Source organism: Petromyzon marinus, chromosome 15, assembly GCF_048934315.1.
Source record: "Petromyzon marinus isolate PM22_M1 ecotype Great Lakes invasive population chromosome 15, UKy_Petmar_22M1.pri1.0, whole genome shotgun sequence".
Classification (NCBI taxonomy): Eukaryota; Metazoa; Chordata; class Hyperoartia; order Petromyzontiformes; family Petromyzontidae; genus Petromyzon; species Petromyzon marinus.
In genome coordinates, this window is record NC_133681.1 from 2,494,362 (window position 1) to 2,509,381 (window position 15,020).

The 15,020-nt window shown below is 52.6% G+C and overlaps 2 protein-coding genes and 1 long non-coding RNA gene across 5 annotated transcripts in view; 2 read left to right on the forward strand and 1 right to left on the reverse strand.

Annotated features, from left to right (window-relative positions):
• The window catches only part of LOC116942572 (sodium-dependent lysophosphatidylcholine symporter 1-B-like), a 110,985-nt gene extending 101,736 nt beyond the window's left edge, over positions 1 to 9,249 (forward strand). For both annotated transcript variants that reach the window (XM_032954639.2, XM_076067203.1), the window contains 7 exons: positions 1,833 to 1,957; positions 3,160 to 3,243; positions 6,440 to 6,523; positions 7,004 to 7,116; positions 7,251 to 7,394; positions 7,768 to 7,921; positions 8,854 to 9,249. In XM_032954639.2, the coding sequence (XP_032810530.2) occupies positions 1,833 to 1,957; positions 3,160 to 3,243; positions 6,440 to 6,523; positions 7,004 to 7,116; positions 7,251 to 7,394; positions 7,768 to 7,921; positions 8,854 to 8,865 (716 nt within the window). In that variant the 3' untranslated portion in view covers positions 8,866 to 9,249. The remainder of the gene's footprint in view (positions 1 to 1,832; positions 1,958 to 3,159; positions 3,244 to 6,439; positions 6,524 to 7,003; positions 7,117 to 7,250; positions 7,395 to 7,767; positions 7,922 to 8,853) is intronic.
• Positions 3,166 to 7,316, reverse strand: LOC142924627 (uncharacterized). The gene is made up of 2 exons (XR_012941739.1): positions 7,226 to 7,316; positions 3,166 to 3,420 (listed from the first exon to the last, which is right to left on the reverse strand). It is a non-coding gene; the product is annotated as an uncharacterized LOC142924627 (long non-coding RNA).
• Positions 9,250 to 13,986: 4,737 nt separating the features above from the next.
• The window catches only part of LOC116942573 (uncharacterized), a 40,948-nt gene continuing 39,914 nt past the window's right edge, over positions 13,987 to 15,020 (forward strand). For both annotated transcript variants that reach the window (XM_032954642.2, XM_032954643.2), the window contains exon 1: positions 13,987 to 14,555. The gene's annotated coding sequence lies outside the window, so the exon portion shown is untranslated. The remainder of the gene's footprint in view (positions 14,556 to 15,020) is intronic.

Below are 15,020 nucleotides of genomic sequence, written 5' to 3' on the forward strand. Positions count from 1 at the left end.
CGTCGCCTCCCACCTCGCTGTCAGGCCACCGCGTGTGCTGTCCGCGCCGTGCGTACGGATCGTAGCTTCGGCGTCTCGTTACGCCGAGACCGCAGCCGCGGCAACTCAACGTCGTCGTTGACATTTCATTGGAATTGCGTTGCTCGTGACAAAGACAAAGATCCCCCGTGTAGCCTGCACAGACTGTAGGGGCAAGTGCTGCTAGCGAGCACCTACAAAGGCCGGCACGGCACATGAGGGGGTTGGCGGCCAGCACCACGCCCGGCCGCCTTATTTGAGGCTGAGTCGACCTAGAGGAGACCCAGGACCTGTTCAGATAATCGTCACCGGTGTTGGCCGCGAGCGGGAATCGTACTCGGGTCGCCGGCTTCGTAGTGCAGAGCAGCGCTGATCCCTACACCACCGATCCTGTCATTTAGATTTAATCGGAACTGCATTGCTAGTGAACACACACGCGTGTGTACACGCAAGTGTACACACACGATGCCGTACGTACTCTCCACCTGCACGAATTTTCATTTGATTCTTACTCTCCTCGTCAGTTATTAAGGAGCCTGCCCCCTTCCCGCTGCGTTCTCATCACGGCGGCGGACGAGACGCCTCGTTCCCATCTCTGTGCCTCCGCGTGATAAAAAAAAAAACTCAAATGCAAATATCTTTTACTCGTCCCATCAGCCACGCAGACCTTTCTGGGAGTGCATCATTTTCAGCAGCATTGGTTCAACACGAGCACAAATAATGACAGTGATCCAGGTTTTTTGGGTTGGATCGCGTAAATATATAAAAGTGTCCTTCAACCTGCGACACGTGAATGTGGTTATTTGTTCAGTCGCTCGTGACTGCCTTCATGGCCCAGTACGTTCCGCTTGACTTGTTGCTCCCTGCGGTTTTGTATGCGGGGAAACAAATGACTTTGTCCCGCACAAACAATGACCCGCCACTGGATGTACTGTATGTTGGACTTCTTCTGCACCGTACGTAGATGTACCACAATAATCGGAGGTGCGGGGGGAAGGACATCATTATAAACACAAAAAGCAGTTCTAAAGAAACGAGTGTTCAATCTAGATTTAAAAGTGCATCTCTCCAGTGGCTAACTGATATCGGAGGGAAGAGCGTTCCAGACGGCCGGAGAAGCGCATCTGAAAGCGCGCGTGGCGGTGACCGTCTTTGTTCGATGGTTAGCCAAAAGCCGCCGGTGCGAGGATGGCCAGAGTGTACGCGATGGTCAACGAGATTTCGTGGTTCACTTTTTGCGAGCACTTTGTGTGTGCAATGAGTGCACGTTCCTCGTGGCCTTGAGGAAAAATACGAAAGAGGCGACAACGTTCATGGTAGTGACCCTCCTTCGACGTGCTACGGAGAAAGGGGGCTAATTGTGCAGTCGCGTTCCCGTCAAGGCTACGGTGTCATTGCCGAATGTGCCTTGGCCGTTGGTGTGCGCGTCAGAACGTTGGGGCCGTCGGCAGTGGCGCTCGATGACGCACAGCGCGCGGGCTCACTCACGCACACCGCGCTCACTCACTCACACACACGCTCACTCACATGCTCACTCACTCACACTCTAACTCACTCACACGGCGCTCACTCACTCACACTCTAACTCACTCACATGCTCACTCACTCTCTAACTCACTCACTCACACCGCGCTCACTCACACGCTCACTCACTCACACTCTAACTCACTCACTCACACGCTCACTCACTCACACTCTAACTCACTCACACTCTAACTCACTCACACTCTAACTCACTCACTCACACGCTCACTCACATGCTCACTCACTCACACTCTAACTCACTCACGCGGCTCTCGCGTTGTCTTGCGCAGACTCGCCCAACCTCAACCGTCGGCCCAGCAGCCTGTCGCTGCACCGCCGCATGCGCCGCATCTTCACCTACAGGCCCTACCTGCTGCTCATGGGCTGCTACGTGAGCACCTCCATCGCGCTGCAGGTGACACGCCGGCGCCTCCTCCTTGCCCCCCCCCTCCCCACCCCTGCGCCCTCTCTGCTCCTCGTCGTGCCAACCTCGTCGCGCCAATCTCGTCACGCCGCAGTCACGTGTAACCCTCGGCAGGAAGTAGATCATTGTCGACAAACACGTTGAGTTTTATTGGCAGGAAGGAGGTCACCTTAACCACCGACAGTCACACCGGGGACGAGGAGATCGTGCACTTGCCGCAATAAAAAAAGTTCAACACGACAACGGTGCCAGCGGTGGCAGATCTTGGGCCCAATCAACTCCTGCCGCCTCATCGGCGATCACGGCAATTCCTGCGTCAAATCCGGGCGGGCGCCATCGCGCGTGCACCTAGCCTGGCACAAGCGCCGTGGTGACGTCACCGCCACTTGGTGGTGAACGGCGGTTGTTGTGTTGAATACCTTCCATTCGGCTTCACTGCATATTTTGAAGAAATAATATTTTATTTTTTCCAATTACGAAGGTTTCGGTGAATGCACTGATGAAGCTTGCAGGGTTCAGTACCTCCAATAAGGTTAAGAACCACTGCTTTACACGCTCGCTTGACGTTTATGACAACCAACAGTGGCCCGGGCGAGGCTGCTGTGTGTCATGTGACCCCAGGGCGAGGCTGCTGTGTGTCATGTGACCCCAGCGCGAGGCTGCTGTGTGTCATGTGACCCCAGGGCGAGGCTGCTGTGTGTCATGTGACCCCAGAGCGAGGCTGCTGTGTGTCATGTGACCCCAGGGCGAGGCTGCTGTGTGTCATGTGACCCCAGGGCGAGGCTGCTGTGTGTCATGTGACCCCAGAGCGAGACTGCTGTGTGTCATGTGACCCCAGGGCGAGGCTGCTGTGTGTCATGTGACCCCAGGGCGAGGCTGCTGTATGTCATGTGACCCCCAGGGCGAGGCTGCTGTGCGTCGTGTGACCCCAGGGCGAGGCTGCTGTGTGTCATGTGACCCCAGGGCGAGGCTGCTGCGTCATGTGACCCCCAGGGCGAGGCTGCTGTGCGTCGTGTGACCCCAGGCTGCTGTGTTAGCGCTGTTTGTTGCTCGTGTGCTCAACAACTGTGACAGGATGGTTCGGCTTGACCGCTGGGGGGCTCCTCCATCTCCCGCAGAGAGCCCCCGCGCTGCTCTGAGGGTTAACGCCCGACCCTTGACCCCATCGTCCCCCTGTCCCGTGCCCTCCCCAGCTGGTGCAGGGGAACCTGGCGTTGTTCTTCGAGCACGTGCTGTGCATGAAGGGGAAGTTCCAGATAATGGTCATCACCGTGCTGGTAAGGCCAAGCAAGCGCCGCCGTACGTCCACATTAAATCGACCACGCGTATTACGGAGTACCCACGCATAAGTGGTGGTGGTGGCCTCATCGGGGTGATCGTGCGTCACGCGGTGTCCCAGGCAGGTCGCGCCCCCAGCAGCCTGTAGGCTTGCCGGCTGTACTGCTGATCCGGTTCTGTAAAACTATAAACAGTTTTTTTTATTTACCGGGTTAGGCACACCGAGCTCTTTTTCAAAAGCGACCTGGCTACCACAAATGATAACTTAATGAAGTGGCTTGTCGCGTTGATTCTAAATGTGGAGGGGAAAAACCAGTGGACCTGGAGAAAAATACACGGGACCACGGGGAGAGGAAACACGCCAACTCCAAATATAAAACAGGTGTCAGGGTCGAACCCATGACCTCCTGTATATCGGCGAGGTAGTTGACATCTCACCACCATAGCTTCCCACAGACCCAGATCGGGAGACATTCAAAGGTCGTGTCGTTTTCACGGTTATATATTTTACGAAGCTGGAACGTTGCCATGCGTGGCGTCGTAAAGGACGCCGGAAGGGCCGTGCGTGGAACTCACTGCGCTCCGTAAAGACGCCGGAGTGGGACGCGAGGGTTGAGGACGTTGCCACGCGAGGGCTTTGGCGCTGGTGACCCTGCGACCTGCATTGGTGAACAGTGCCTAGAGGTTTGCAGTTGTGACACCTCCGAGTGTCTGTCTGGGGCTCTGCTCGTCGCCACCGATAGCCTAAGCCCACGGTGGAAGCCTCGCGTCCAAGCTGTAGGGCAGCCACTGCCGACCGTCGCGCTCATTTTATGATTGGCGCACAGAGAGACGATTGGTCGGGCAGATGCTTGGGCTGTGAACTTTCATCCTTTGATGTAATTTGAGAACTCGGTGCCGCCGCGTGCCACTCGTTTGGATTATAAAACTCGTCACAGACAGGTTGCGATCAACTAAAACTGTAAACTTTTCATATTACCAGGTGGGGCCCACTGAGCTGTGTAGCTCTTTTTCAGAAGCGACCTGGCCACAAATGAGAGCTCAACAAAGCGGCTTATCATCGTGTGGAAATGTATAGCAGTCAAATACTCTAAACGCATGATGTTGATTCTAAATGTGGAGGGAAAAACTGGAGGACCCGGAGAAAAATCCACGCGATCACGGGGAGAGAGACGCAAACTCCAAATATACAGGCGTCAGGTGTCAGGGTCGGGATCGAACCCATGATCTCCGGCATACCAGGCGAGGGAGTTAACATCACATGTGTTCCTGCGCAGTTTACTCGGCTGCATTCGACCCCTCAGCGTCTTAACACCGAGTAATCACGCACGTCAATGCGGAGAACGAACTTCGTTGGTGAGCAGACACTGCGCCTCCGCATGTCTGGCTTACGCATGCAAAAGTATGCATTAAGGACTACATCAGCCACTACACGGCCTTCTGGGAGGTGCATAATTTCCCATAAGGCTGTGCGGCTGGTGGGATGTGTAAAAAGACAAAAACTTTTGTCAGTGAAGGGACGGACGCGGGAGGGGGGGAGGGGGTGGGGGCGGTCCGCTCGTAGACTTTGCCGGCGTCTTGCCAAGGAGCCGCGTTGCGGCGCTCCCGGCGTTGGCGAGGCCCCCGGCGGGCCCCGCGCAGGCTCGCACTGCCTCCCCGTGGCCGCATCGCGCTCCGCACGCTCCTCCCAGCGGTGCTCCCCCCCCCACCCCCTCTCTCTGTCTCCCTCCCCGTGTCGCCTCGTCCCCGCACTGTGCAGCAGTAGCGGCAGCAGCTTGCAGGCCAGGTGAGCGAGAGAGAAACTAGAGTTGAAATTCCCCCTTTACCCGGAGTGCCACCGCTCTTTCCTTCGGCGAATCTTGACAAATAATACAAACGCGTTCATCTTCTTTGGTTCTTTCGGTAAAGTCACGTGGAATGAGAATAAAATAATAAATTAATAAAATAAAATAACACAATAAAATTCTCACGACGTTTCGGCCACAACACAAGTGGCCTTCATCAGGTGAAGGGACGAGACTGTCTCGAGGATTTTATCGTGTTATTTTATTTTATTAATTTATTATTTTATTCTCATTCTACGTGACTTTACCGAAAGAACCAAAGAAGATGAATCCTTGCAGTCACGAAAGCTTTCAATCGAAATTGAACGCGTTCATGTCGAGCAACTCTGCCCTTCTTCGCAACAAAAATCGTTCCCCGCTCACAGTGGCGACACAACACGCTCTAATGAGCTGTCGCTCCCGGCAGGCGCTCCTCAATGGGGCCGTCTAGCGGACGGACTGACGGACATCACCACGCTTGGCTTCTTTTGCCTTAAACCTCGATCGCCGCACCCCAAGTGCGTTTTTTTGACAAGTGACATTCGCGTTAATCCTGTGGGTTAATATTATGGGTTTTACTCTCCAACACACCGGTGTGCTGAACTAGTAACGAATTGGCACGCTTTTTTTACGTGACTAACCTTACTAATTGGCTGTGTCGGGTGGTGGCGGGTTTAACGACACGTTTATTTTGACGGTATCTGACCCAACAACCTCTCTTGTGGTTTTTATTGGAAGGCCGCGCGCCTTCATCTCGTCCGGTCAAGTGCCCCACACTCTGTTCGTGAAGCAAGCGGCGCCGATTCAGACGGCACCGCGGTTGGCACCACGCTGGAGTCCGCTGCCTGTGCCTGAGCGCGCGTGCAGCCCCATTAATCGCGTTTTACATTGAGGAAAGCTGAGGCCTCACTCCCGAGTGCTCCTTATCACGATTAGGTTTGTGTGTGTGTGTATGTTGAACTTCTTTCGTGCCGTACGTAGCCAACCGTGCTCGTCGGAAGTGCGTAGGGAAGGACAACAAACTAAACACAAAAGAGTTTGTCAATCTAGATGATGATTTAAACGTGCATGGCTCCAGTGGCTTCCTAATATTGGCAAAAAGAGCTTTTCAGATGTCCGCGGAAGCGCATCCAAAAGCGCGCGGTGCAGTGACCGTCTTTGTGTTAATATATTCAGTCATAAGACCCACTGTCCACTTAATGGATGGACACTGTTTCCCTGTGTCACCACCTTGATAACAACAGAGAAGTGAATTCAGAGCAGCGAATCTTCCAGTGCGGTGATGACGATCGCATTCGTCGCCGGTGACCCTTGCGAAGCTCGGCGTGCGTGATTAACGGCGTCCGCTCCCGCCCCGCTTCGCTGCCTGCAGGTGTCTGCCGTGCTCTTCCTGCCCGTCAGCCAGTGGATGCTCAAGAGGATTCAGAAGAAGAACATGATCATCTTCGGAATGCTGGTATGTGCTCGCTCGCATGCCCCCCGGCGTTGACACCGCTAACGCGGCTCGTTTCCGGCTCATATTTTTGTAGATTTGTTTCCATTCTCCTTCCTCTGCAGGTGGGTGACCCTCCCTGACCCGCCTGCCCTGCCCTGCCCCGACCCGCACTGATCCGCCCTTACCCAACCCGCCCTGACTCGCCCCGACCTGCCCTGACCCGCCCCGACCCGGCCAGACGTCGTGTCTACGAGCATTAATGAGAGGTCTAAATGAGCCGAGAGGGCAACGCGTGGCACCGAATCTGGCAGATCGCTGCTTGCTGAAGCAGCTCTGTGTCTGAGCGGGAGCCTGTTCTGGGTTCTACTATTTTAGAATTTTAAAACGCTTCGTGTGTTACGCGGTGCGCATCGTGATCGTAGTGTGTGTTGATCTTGTGCCCACCTGTGCGCACTCCTGTACCCACCTGTACAACCACCTGTGCTCACCTGTGCGCTGCAGTGGTGGATACCGTTCCTCATCACCATCGTACTGGCACCGAGCAGCGACCCGCTGGCGTTCGTGGTGTGTGCCGCGTCGGGCATCACGGTGGCCACCGCGTCGTTCCTGCCCTGGTAAGGCCCACCGCGTCGACACCACCTCGGCGGCGGACCCTCGCCCGCCCGTTACTCGTCGTGACTCGTCGCGACTCGCCGTGTCTCGCCGCGTCTCATCGCGACTCACCATGACTCGTCGTGTCCGCCTGCAGGTCCATGCTGCCGGACACCATCACGGACTTCCGGCAGCGCCACGGAGACTACCCGGGCCAGGAGGCGCTCTTCTACTCCTTCTTCGTGTTCTTCAACAAGTTCGCAGTGGGGGCCACGCTGGGCATCTCCAACCTCTGCCTTAGGTGACTGTTAGGATAGAGACACGTGCGCAGCCACACAGGCGCAGCCAGGCACGCACGGCCAGTCAGGCGCAGCCAGGCACGCACGGGGAAGACTGCACACAGGCCAGACACACATGGGCCAGACTAGACACGGGCCAGACTAAACATAGGTCAGAGATTTTTTTTTTTAAACTAACAAACAATAACAATTAGATGGTAAAAACGAGACAATCAATTGATTCTTGATTCTCAGCACAGCCCTGAATCTTGACACATTTCACAGCATTTCCGGAGGTTTCAGCTGCTACTTAGAGAAGGCGTGTAGCCATGAGTGGCTCGTGAACTCACGCGCACGCACGCACGCACGCGCGCGTGTGTGTGTGTGTGTGCGCAGCTTCGCTGGGTACGTGCCACGGGGAGTGGAGCAGCCCAAGAATGTGATGCTCACACTTCAAGTTCTCATGGCTCCGGCTCCCATCATCCTCAGCTTTGTGGGCATCGCGGTGCTGTACCCGTACAGACTGGGCCACCGCCCGCCGCAGAGCCAGGTAATGTGGGGGGCGATCGCCCGCCGTGCCATCACGCAGGAGATGTCGTTCGTGAATCGCGCATCATCATTGTCACCGCGCACGTTTGCCCAGGAAAGTCTCAGGACTCTATTGCAGGAGATGCCCTGCTCTTAGTCGGGTGACGATGGTTGCCACGCGTATTTCCCAACGAAGCGATTTGCGAGGGTTTTTTTGTTTCCCAATTCGGAGCGTGAAGACGTCACGCAACAACGGCCTCCTCTCCTGGTAATGATGTCGCCGGGACCCTCATGCGTTAACCAGGACCGGCCTGCCGGATTAGAATCTCTTTGAGAAGGTGATGTGACCTCGCAGTCAGTAGCGTGTTCGCCACTTGTTGCAGAGGTTCGCGGTTCGAATCGAATGGCCACCCTGGTAATAATATGACGCACTGTCAGCTTCACAGGGGACGTTAAAGATCCCTTCATGTCATTCGCAGGAGCAGGCCATTGAAAAACTTTTATAAAAAACAATTTTAATTCTACCAGGAAAAGTCCAGAGCTATGTAGGCCTTACCTGACGCCTGCTGCTGTATATTTGTAGTTTGCATGTCTCTCTCCCTGTGGTCGTGAGGATTTTTCTCGGGGTCCTCATTTAGATTATTTGGCTGCTATACATTTTCTGCATGATAAGCCACTGCATTGTGCTATCATTTGTGGCCAGGTCGCTCCTGAAAAAGAGCTACATAGCTCAGTGGGCCTTAACTGGTAAAATAAAAAATAGTTTAGTTTTAGTTTAGCATCCAAGAAATGGGGAAGTTTTATGCGCATTCCTTATCGAACACGGAAATATTTTCTGGCATATAAAAACCCCTTGAATGCTCGCTCGCTGTGTGGACAACTAATGGAAGCCGTGCGATTGTTGCGAGGATTTTGCCCGTGCCCAGCCTCACGCCGCTGGGGTTTGTCTTGCAGGGAGCAGCGTGAGGAGGAGGCGTTGATCCCTGGCCTGCTCGTACCTCGTTTACCGCAGATTTACTATTTCTACCAGAAGAGCAAGCTTTTGTACATACACCAATACATTATTTTGATTTACATATTTTTTAAGAACAGTGTTAAGATTAAGAAAACTATAATTCTTTCTGTCCATATCTTTAAAACAAATTTAATTATTTACTCTTAAATTATGGAATGTATGTTTAAAAAAAATCTAAACAGTATTTTTAAGATTACTATTTTGTTGGGTGTTACATGTTTTATATTTTCAACAGTTTTTTTGTTTGTTACTGGTGCCATTATGCTCAGAAGACTTTTCACTCTGGTATTTTTCATGGAATGTGTCCTTAAAAAGAAATAAATACATCTTGTTAAGTGTTTGTGCAATTGTTTTTACATGTGCAGCAGTAGTGGCCAGATAGATGTAAACATCTTGAGCATGCTGAACATTTAAGAAGAATTTTAATTGGTACACGAACAGCGACATCTCAAGACGCCAGGGTGGCCACGTTCTCTCCACTGCAGAGCAAGCCTAGACACGCTTCTCGCTCAGCCTGGGCCTATTCACTCTCATTGAGTTTCACAAATGATCCACGATACCTCTTGCGTCGAGGAGCATAAAGCGTCACGCAAACGCCGCTCACCCTCACGGCGGCTTTTGGCTGGCCATCGAACCAAGACCGGCTCGGACACCGCATGCTTTCAGATGCGCTTCCTTCCGATATGAGGGAGCCATAGGTAGCTATGCACTTTTAAATCGCAATTAAAAATTCATTCATTTAGAACTGCTTTCTGTGTTTAGTTTTGTTGTCCTTCCCCCGCACCTCCGATTAGCGTGGTTGACTACGTACGGTGCGAAAGAAGTTCAACGTACGTACGCAGAGCAATACTGGAACCAAATCTCGGTACATATCCATTCCTGCCACTCTCTGTGTGCCATGATGTCCTTTCTCAAAGATGCCTGCGATCATGGCCTTTCTCAATTTAGCTCTGTCCATTATATTTGCTCAGCAACCTTGCATTGATCAGACCGCTTACGTAAGTTAATTCGCTGTCTTCCCCAGCTTCTTGTACCGATGATTTTTCCGTCAAAACATAAAATTCAGTCTCTTGTTTTCTCATGCCATGTCCAAGAAATCGAACCTCCGCCTTTATATATATTTTCACGAGTTTTAGCGTTGCACCTATCTGCATTATATTGGTTTTCTCACCTTGTTTATTATCCCTGAAAGTTAGCATCCTTCTGAGTCAGAGAGCGATTATCTCTTTCTGTCTCTCATTCACCTGGTGAGTTGGGAGAGTGATTATCTCTTTCTCTCTTAGTCACCAGGTGAGTCGGAGACTGTCCGGGTCAAACACGGGAGAAGTGGCGACCCAAGGCCCCAGTTCTAAGCGCCACTAACGGGGTCAGGGCAGGGCCTGGTCGAGTCCTCCACGGGTGAAAAGAAGCCCAGGCCAAAGGCCAGGAGGCAGCGTCGGTAACAGGCCGCCAATAGGTCTTGGATGTTATCATTTTTGCCGTAACAACAAAACAGCCCAAAGAAATGAACGGAGGGGAACCGGAAAACCAAAATACGCCTCGGGGTTTGGCAGCAAGCAACAGTCGACAACTCTGCTGCCCACCCAAGATGAAACGATAACAATGAGGCTATTTGAATCGCGTGTTGACAGATTTGAGTCAAACGTTTTTTGACAAATCGCAAAACCCAACCCTGCGATGGTAAAAAAAATCCAAAACGTTCTAAATGTCCTCGTGTTCAGGGACGGTATTGGACATTTCATGCAGTGACGGTGAAGCCGTTCATGTTAAGTGCGTTCGGAGAGTGCGTTCCAGAAAGGCCGTGCTCAACGATTGAGGGGACGTTGGAGCCATTGCGAGGCATCGGTGCAGAACGAGGCCCCAGGTCACGGCTCTGGGTCACGGTCCCGAGTCACGGTCCCGAGTCACGGTTCCTGGTCACTGTCCCGATTTCCGTGAACAGTATTGGTGGGAAGCAAGCAAATTAAATTCTTCACGGACATGGCGAAAGTAAACACCGAAGTTCCGTGGCCGCGGTGACGAGACGTTCACCTCCTCCTCAACTGGTCGACGGTTCCATGATACTGGCGGAGCCAGTGGGGGGGATGGGGTGGCACGTGCCCCCCCAATGATCCGATCATTGGGGTTTATTAGTAATAAATCGGCATTTTGCGACCCTCACTGCCACTGTGTAGCATATTATTACATGCCAGGGACTCTATGAGATGATGGGACAATTGTCCATAATTGGCGATAAGTAACGGCAAATTAGTTATAAGCGACTCACAGAATTGTGCGCAGTTGCGTATACAGTCCACGACTTCCCTGAAGGCATTCACCTTCAGTGAGCGCGGTGCTGATCACACGACGCGGTTCGAACTCGACCCTCGATCGATGGCTGCGCCATCGCCGCACACGCGTTGAATAAGAAGCAAGGGACAAGTCCTTACTTACTAACAACTCCTCTTTAATTTTTCATTGCTGGAGGGGTTGCCCCCCCCCCCTACCTGAAAATCCAGGCTTTACATATTTGGAGTTCGCGTGCCTCTCTCCCTGTGGTCGAGTGGATTCCCGTGTCAAACTGCTGTGCTAAAAACTACAAATTAATTTCACCAGGTAAAGCCCACTGAGCTGTATGGCTTTTTTGCCCTCTCTCACGAGCGACCTTGGCTGCCACGAATTAACAGCTCAAAGAAGCGGCTCATCGCGTGGAAATGTATTGAAAAATTGTGATACTTCTACTGATACTCCTGCTGTTATTAAGTGACTCATGCAGCCAGCTATGGCCGCAAAATTTGGTCGTACATGTTATGTGTATCGTTTATTGTTACATTTGAATCACAGTTCCTATGATCACTGTTACATTGTTTTTATAGCTTTATTTTGGTGATTTTGAAATTTTTGGTTGAGCCATGTTTGTTTGTTGTAGTACAGAGTTAGCCTGATAACTTTAATATAAATTGTCTTATGGTTGTTATTGTTTGACTTGCATCCCACTGGGATTTTTGCACACAGCGTTTAAATATTTTTTTTCTGGAAGACTTTTGCTGTTTTTTCCTGGATGTGTCCGTTGCGCGTAGTCACTTTAAGATGTTTTCTTGTTCGTGTTTTTGTTTTGTTGCGGGTTGCACCCGAGTCAAGAGCCGCATGGCTCACAGGGTTATCCCCATATATATAAAAGGCAAAGTTGTGATTATGTGTGTCTGTTCAAAATGTTTAGCGTACTTCCCAACATGCAACAAACTTGACATTTGCCATGTGGGTACTTTCCAGACTGTACACCATGCAACAATTATGAAAATTAACTTTTTTTTTGGGGGGGGGGCGGGGAGCTCAATAATGCATTTATTTTTTGCACGGCAAGTGAGCTGTGACGTCAAATCTGTCACGTGACCCGCGCACGTGGAAGCGTAACGCATTGTAGTGTAGTGGTTAGCGCGCTGTGTATGTGTCTGTGTGTGTGTCTGTGTGGAAGCGTTAACGCATTGTAGTGTGGTGGTTGGCGCGCTGTCTGTGTTTGTCTGTGTGTCTGTGTGGAAGCGTAACGCATTGTAGTGTAGTGGTTAGCGCGCTGTGTATGTGTCTGTGTGTGTGTGTCTGTGTGTGTGTCTGTGTGGAAGCGTAACGCATTGCAGTGTAGTGGTTAGCGCGCTGTGTATGTGTCTGTCTATGTGTCTGTGTGTGGAAGCGTAACGCATTGTAGTGTAGTGGTTAGCGCGCTGTGTATGTGTCTGTGTGTGTCTGTGTGTGTTTGTGTGTCTGTGTATGTGTCTGTCTGTGTGTGTGTCTGTGTGTGTGTGTGGAAGCGTAACGCATTGTAGTGTAGTGGTTAGCGCGCCCCGCTACGAACCCGGCCACCCGAGTTCGATTCCCGCTCACGGGCCACCACCGGTGACGATTATTTGAACCGGTCCTGGGCATCCCCTAGGTCGACTCAGCCTCAAACGAGTAACTGCCTTGCTGTGTGAACATCGCCACTGGGGAGACAAAGGCGGCCGGGCGTCGTGAATCCAAGTCCCGGGCGAAGCCGGGGTAGTAAAGCTTAGTACCTAAAAAATGAAAATGAAACAGGGGAACACCGCCGCAGGGCCCGGAGAGGGAGATAACATCTCGCCCCTGTTCCGGAACAAAAGTAAAGACCCCCCCCCCCCGTATAGCCTTTAGGATACTGCTGGGGCAAGAGCTGTCGGCGAGCAGCAGCCGGTGACCCGGTACACGAGGTGGTGGTGGTGGTGGGTGGACAGCACCACGCCCCGTTGCTGGCACACCGCAGCACTCGTTTGAGACTGGGGAAGAAGCCCAGTGCCCGCCTTCAACACCCTCCGCTGTTATTATTGTTGTTGTTGGTCGTGATTGCGGCACTCAAATTCGTACAGAAACACCACCGCCAGCGCCTCCAGATCTAGAGGTAATCCCTTCCACCTGACAACAGCACCACACCAGATCTAGAGGTAATCCCTTCCACCTGACAACAGCACCACACCAGATCTAGAGGTAATCCCTTCCACCTGACAACAGCACCACACCAGATCTAGAGGTAATCCCTTCCACCTGACACCAGCACCACGCCAGATCTAGAGGTAATCCCTTCCACCTGACACCAGCACCACACCAGATCTAGAGGTAATCCCTTCCACCTGACACCAGCACCACACCAGATCTAGAGGTAATCCCTTCCACCTGACACCAGCACCACGCCAGATCTAGAGGTAATCCCTTCCACCTGACACCAGCACCACGCCAGATCTAGAGGTAATCCCTTCCACCTGACACCAGCACCACACCAGATCTAGAGGTAATCCCTTCCACCTGACACCAGCACCACACCAGATCTAGAGGTAATCCCTTCCACCTGACACCAGCACCACGCCAGATCTAGAGGTAATCCCTTCCACCTGACACCAGCACCACGCCAGATCTAGAGGTAATCCCTTCCACCTGACACAAGCACCACGCCAGATCTAGAGGTAATCTCTCCCACCTGACACCAGCATCACCCCAGATCTAGAGGTAATCCCTCTCACCTGACCCCAGCACCACCCCAGATCTAGAGGTAATCTCTCTTATCTGGCATTCTGAACTGCACTTGTGCTCACACATTGACACCCATTGGTGGGGAGTCATCACGTGACGCAGTGGCGCGATTTGAAGCGGCAGACGCGGGGACAGAGGCAGACGCGGAGACTCCGAGACTCGGAGACATAGAGACAGAGAGAGACATAAAGACAGAGACACAGAGAGTCTGAGACATAGAGACAGAGAGAGACATAAAGACAGAGAGTCTGAGACATAGAGACAGAGACACAGAGAGACAGAGACATAGAGACAGAGAGACACAGAGACTTAGAGACAGAGAGACACAGAGACAGAGACACAGAGTCTGAGACATAGAGACAGAGACACACAGAGTCTGAGACATAGAGACAGACAGAGAGACAGAGACATAGACACAGAGACAGAGAGAGAGACAGAGAGACACAGAGAGTCTGAGACACAGAGAGTCCGAGACATAGAGAGTCCGAGACATAGAGACACAGAGACAGAGAGACACACTGAGGCTCATACAGACACTGATAAAGACAGAGGGAGTTAGCAGACCCACTAAGACAGTGACGGACATCGACACACAGAGACAGACACCACGGAGACCTCTGAGGAAGAGGTGAGCACAACTTTACTCCCCGGTGTCACCCACTCCCCGTGTCACTCGCTCCCCGTGTCTCACTCCCAGTGTCTCACTCCCCGTGTCCCACACCCCGTGTCTCACTCTCACTCCCCGTGTCTCACTCTCACTCCCCGTGTCTCTCGCTCCCCGTGTCTCTCGCTCCCCGTGTCTCTCACTCCCCGTGTCTCCCACACCCCGTGTCTCACTCTCACTCCCCGTGTCTCTCCCCGTTTCTCCTACACCCCGTGTCTCACTCTCACTTCCCGTGTCTCCCACACCCCGTGTCTCACTCTCACTCCCCGTGTCTCTCACTCCCCGTGTCTCCTACACCCCGTGTCTCACTCCCCGTGTCTCTCGCTCCCCGTGTCTCACTCCAACTCCCCGTGTCTCTCACTCCCCGTGTCTCGCTCTCAGTGTCTCGCTCCAACTCCCCGTGTCTCTCACTCCCCGTGTCTCTCGCTC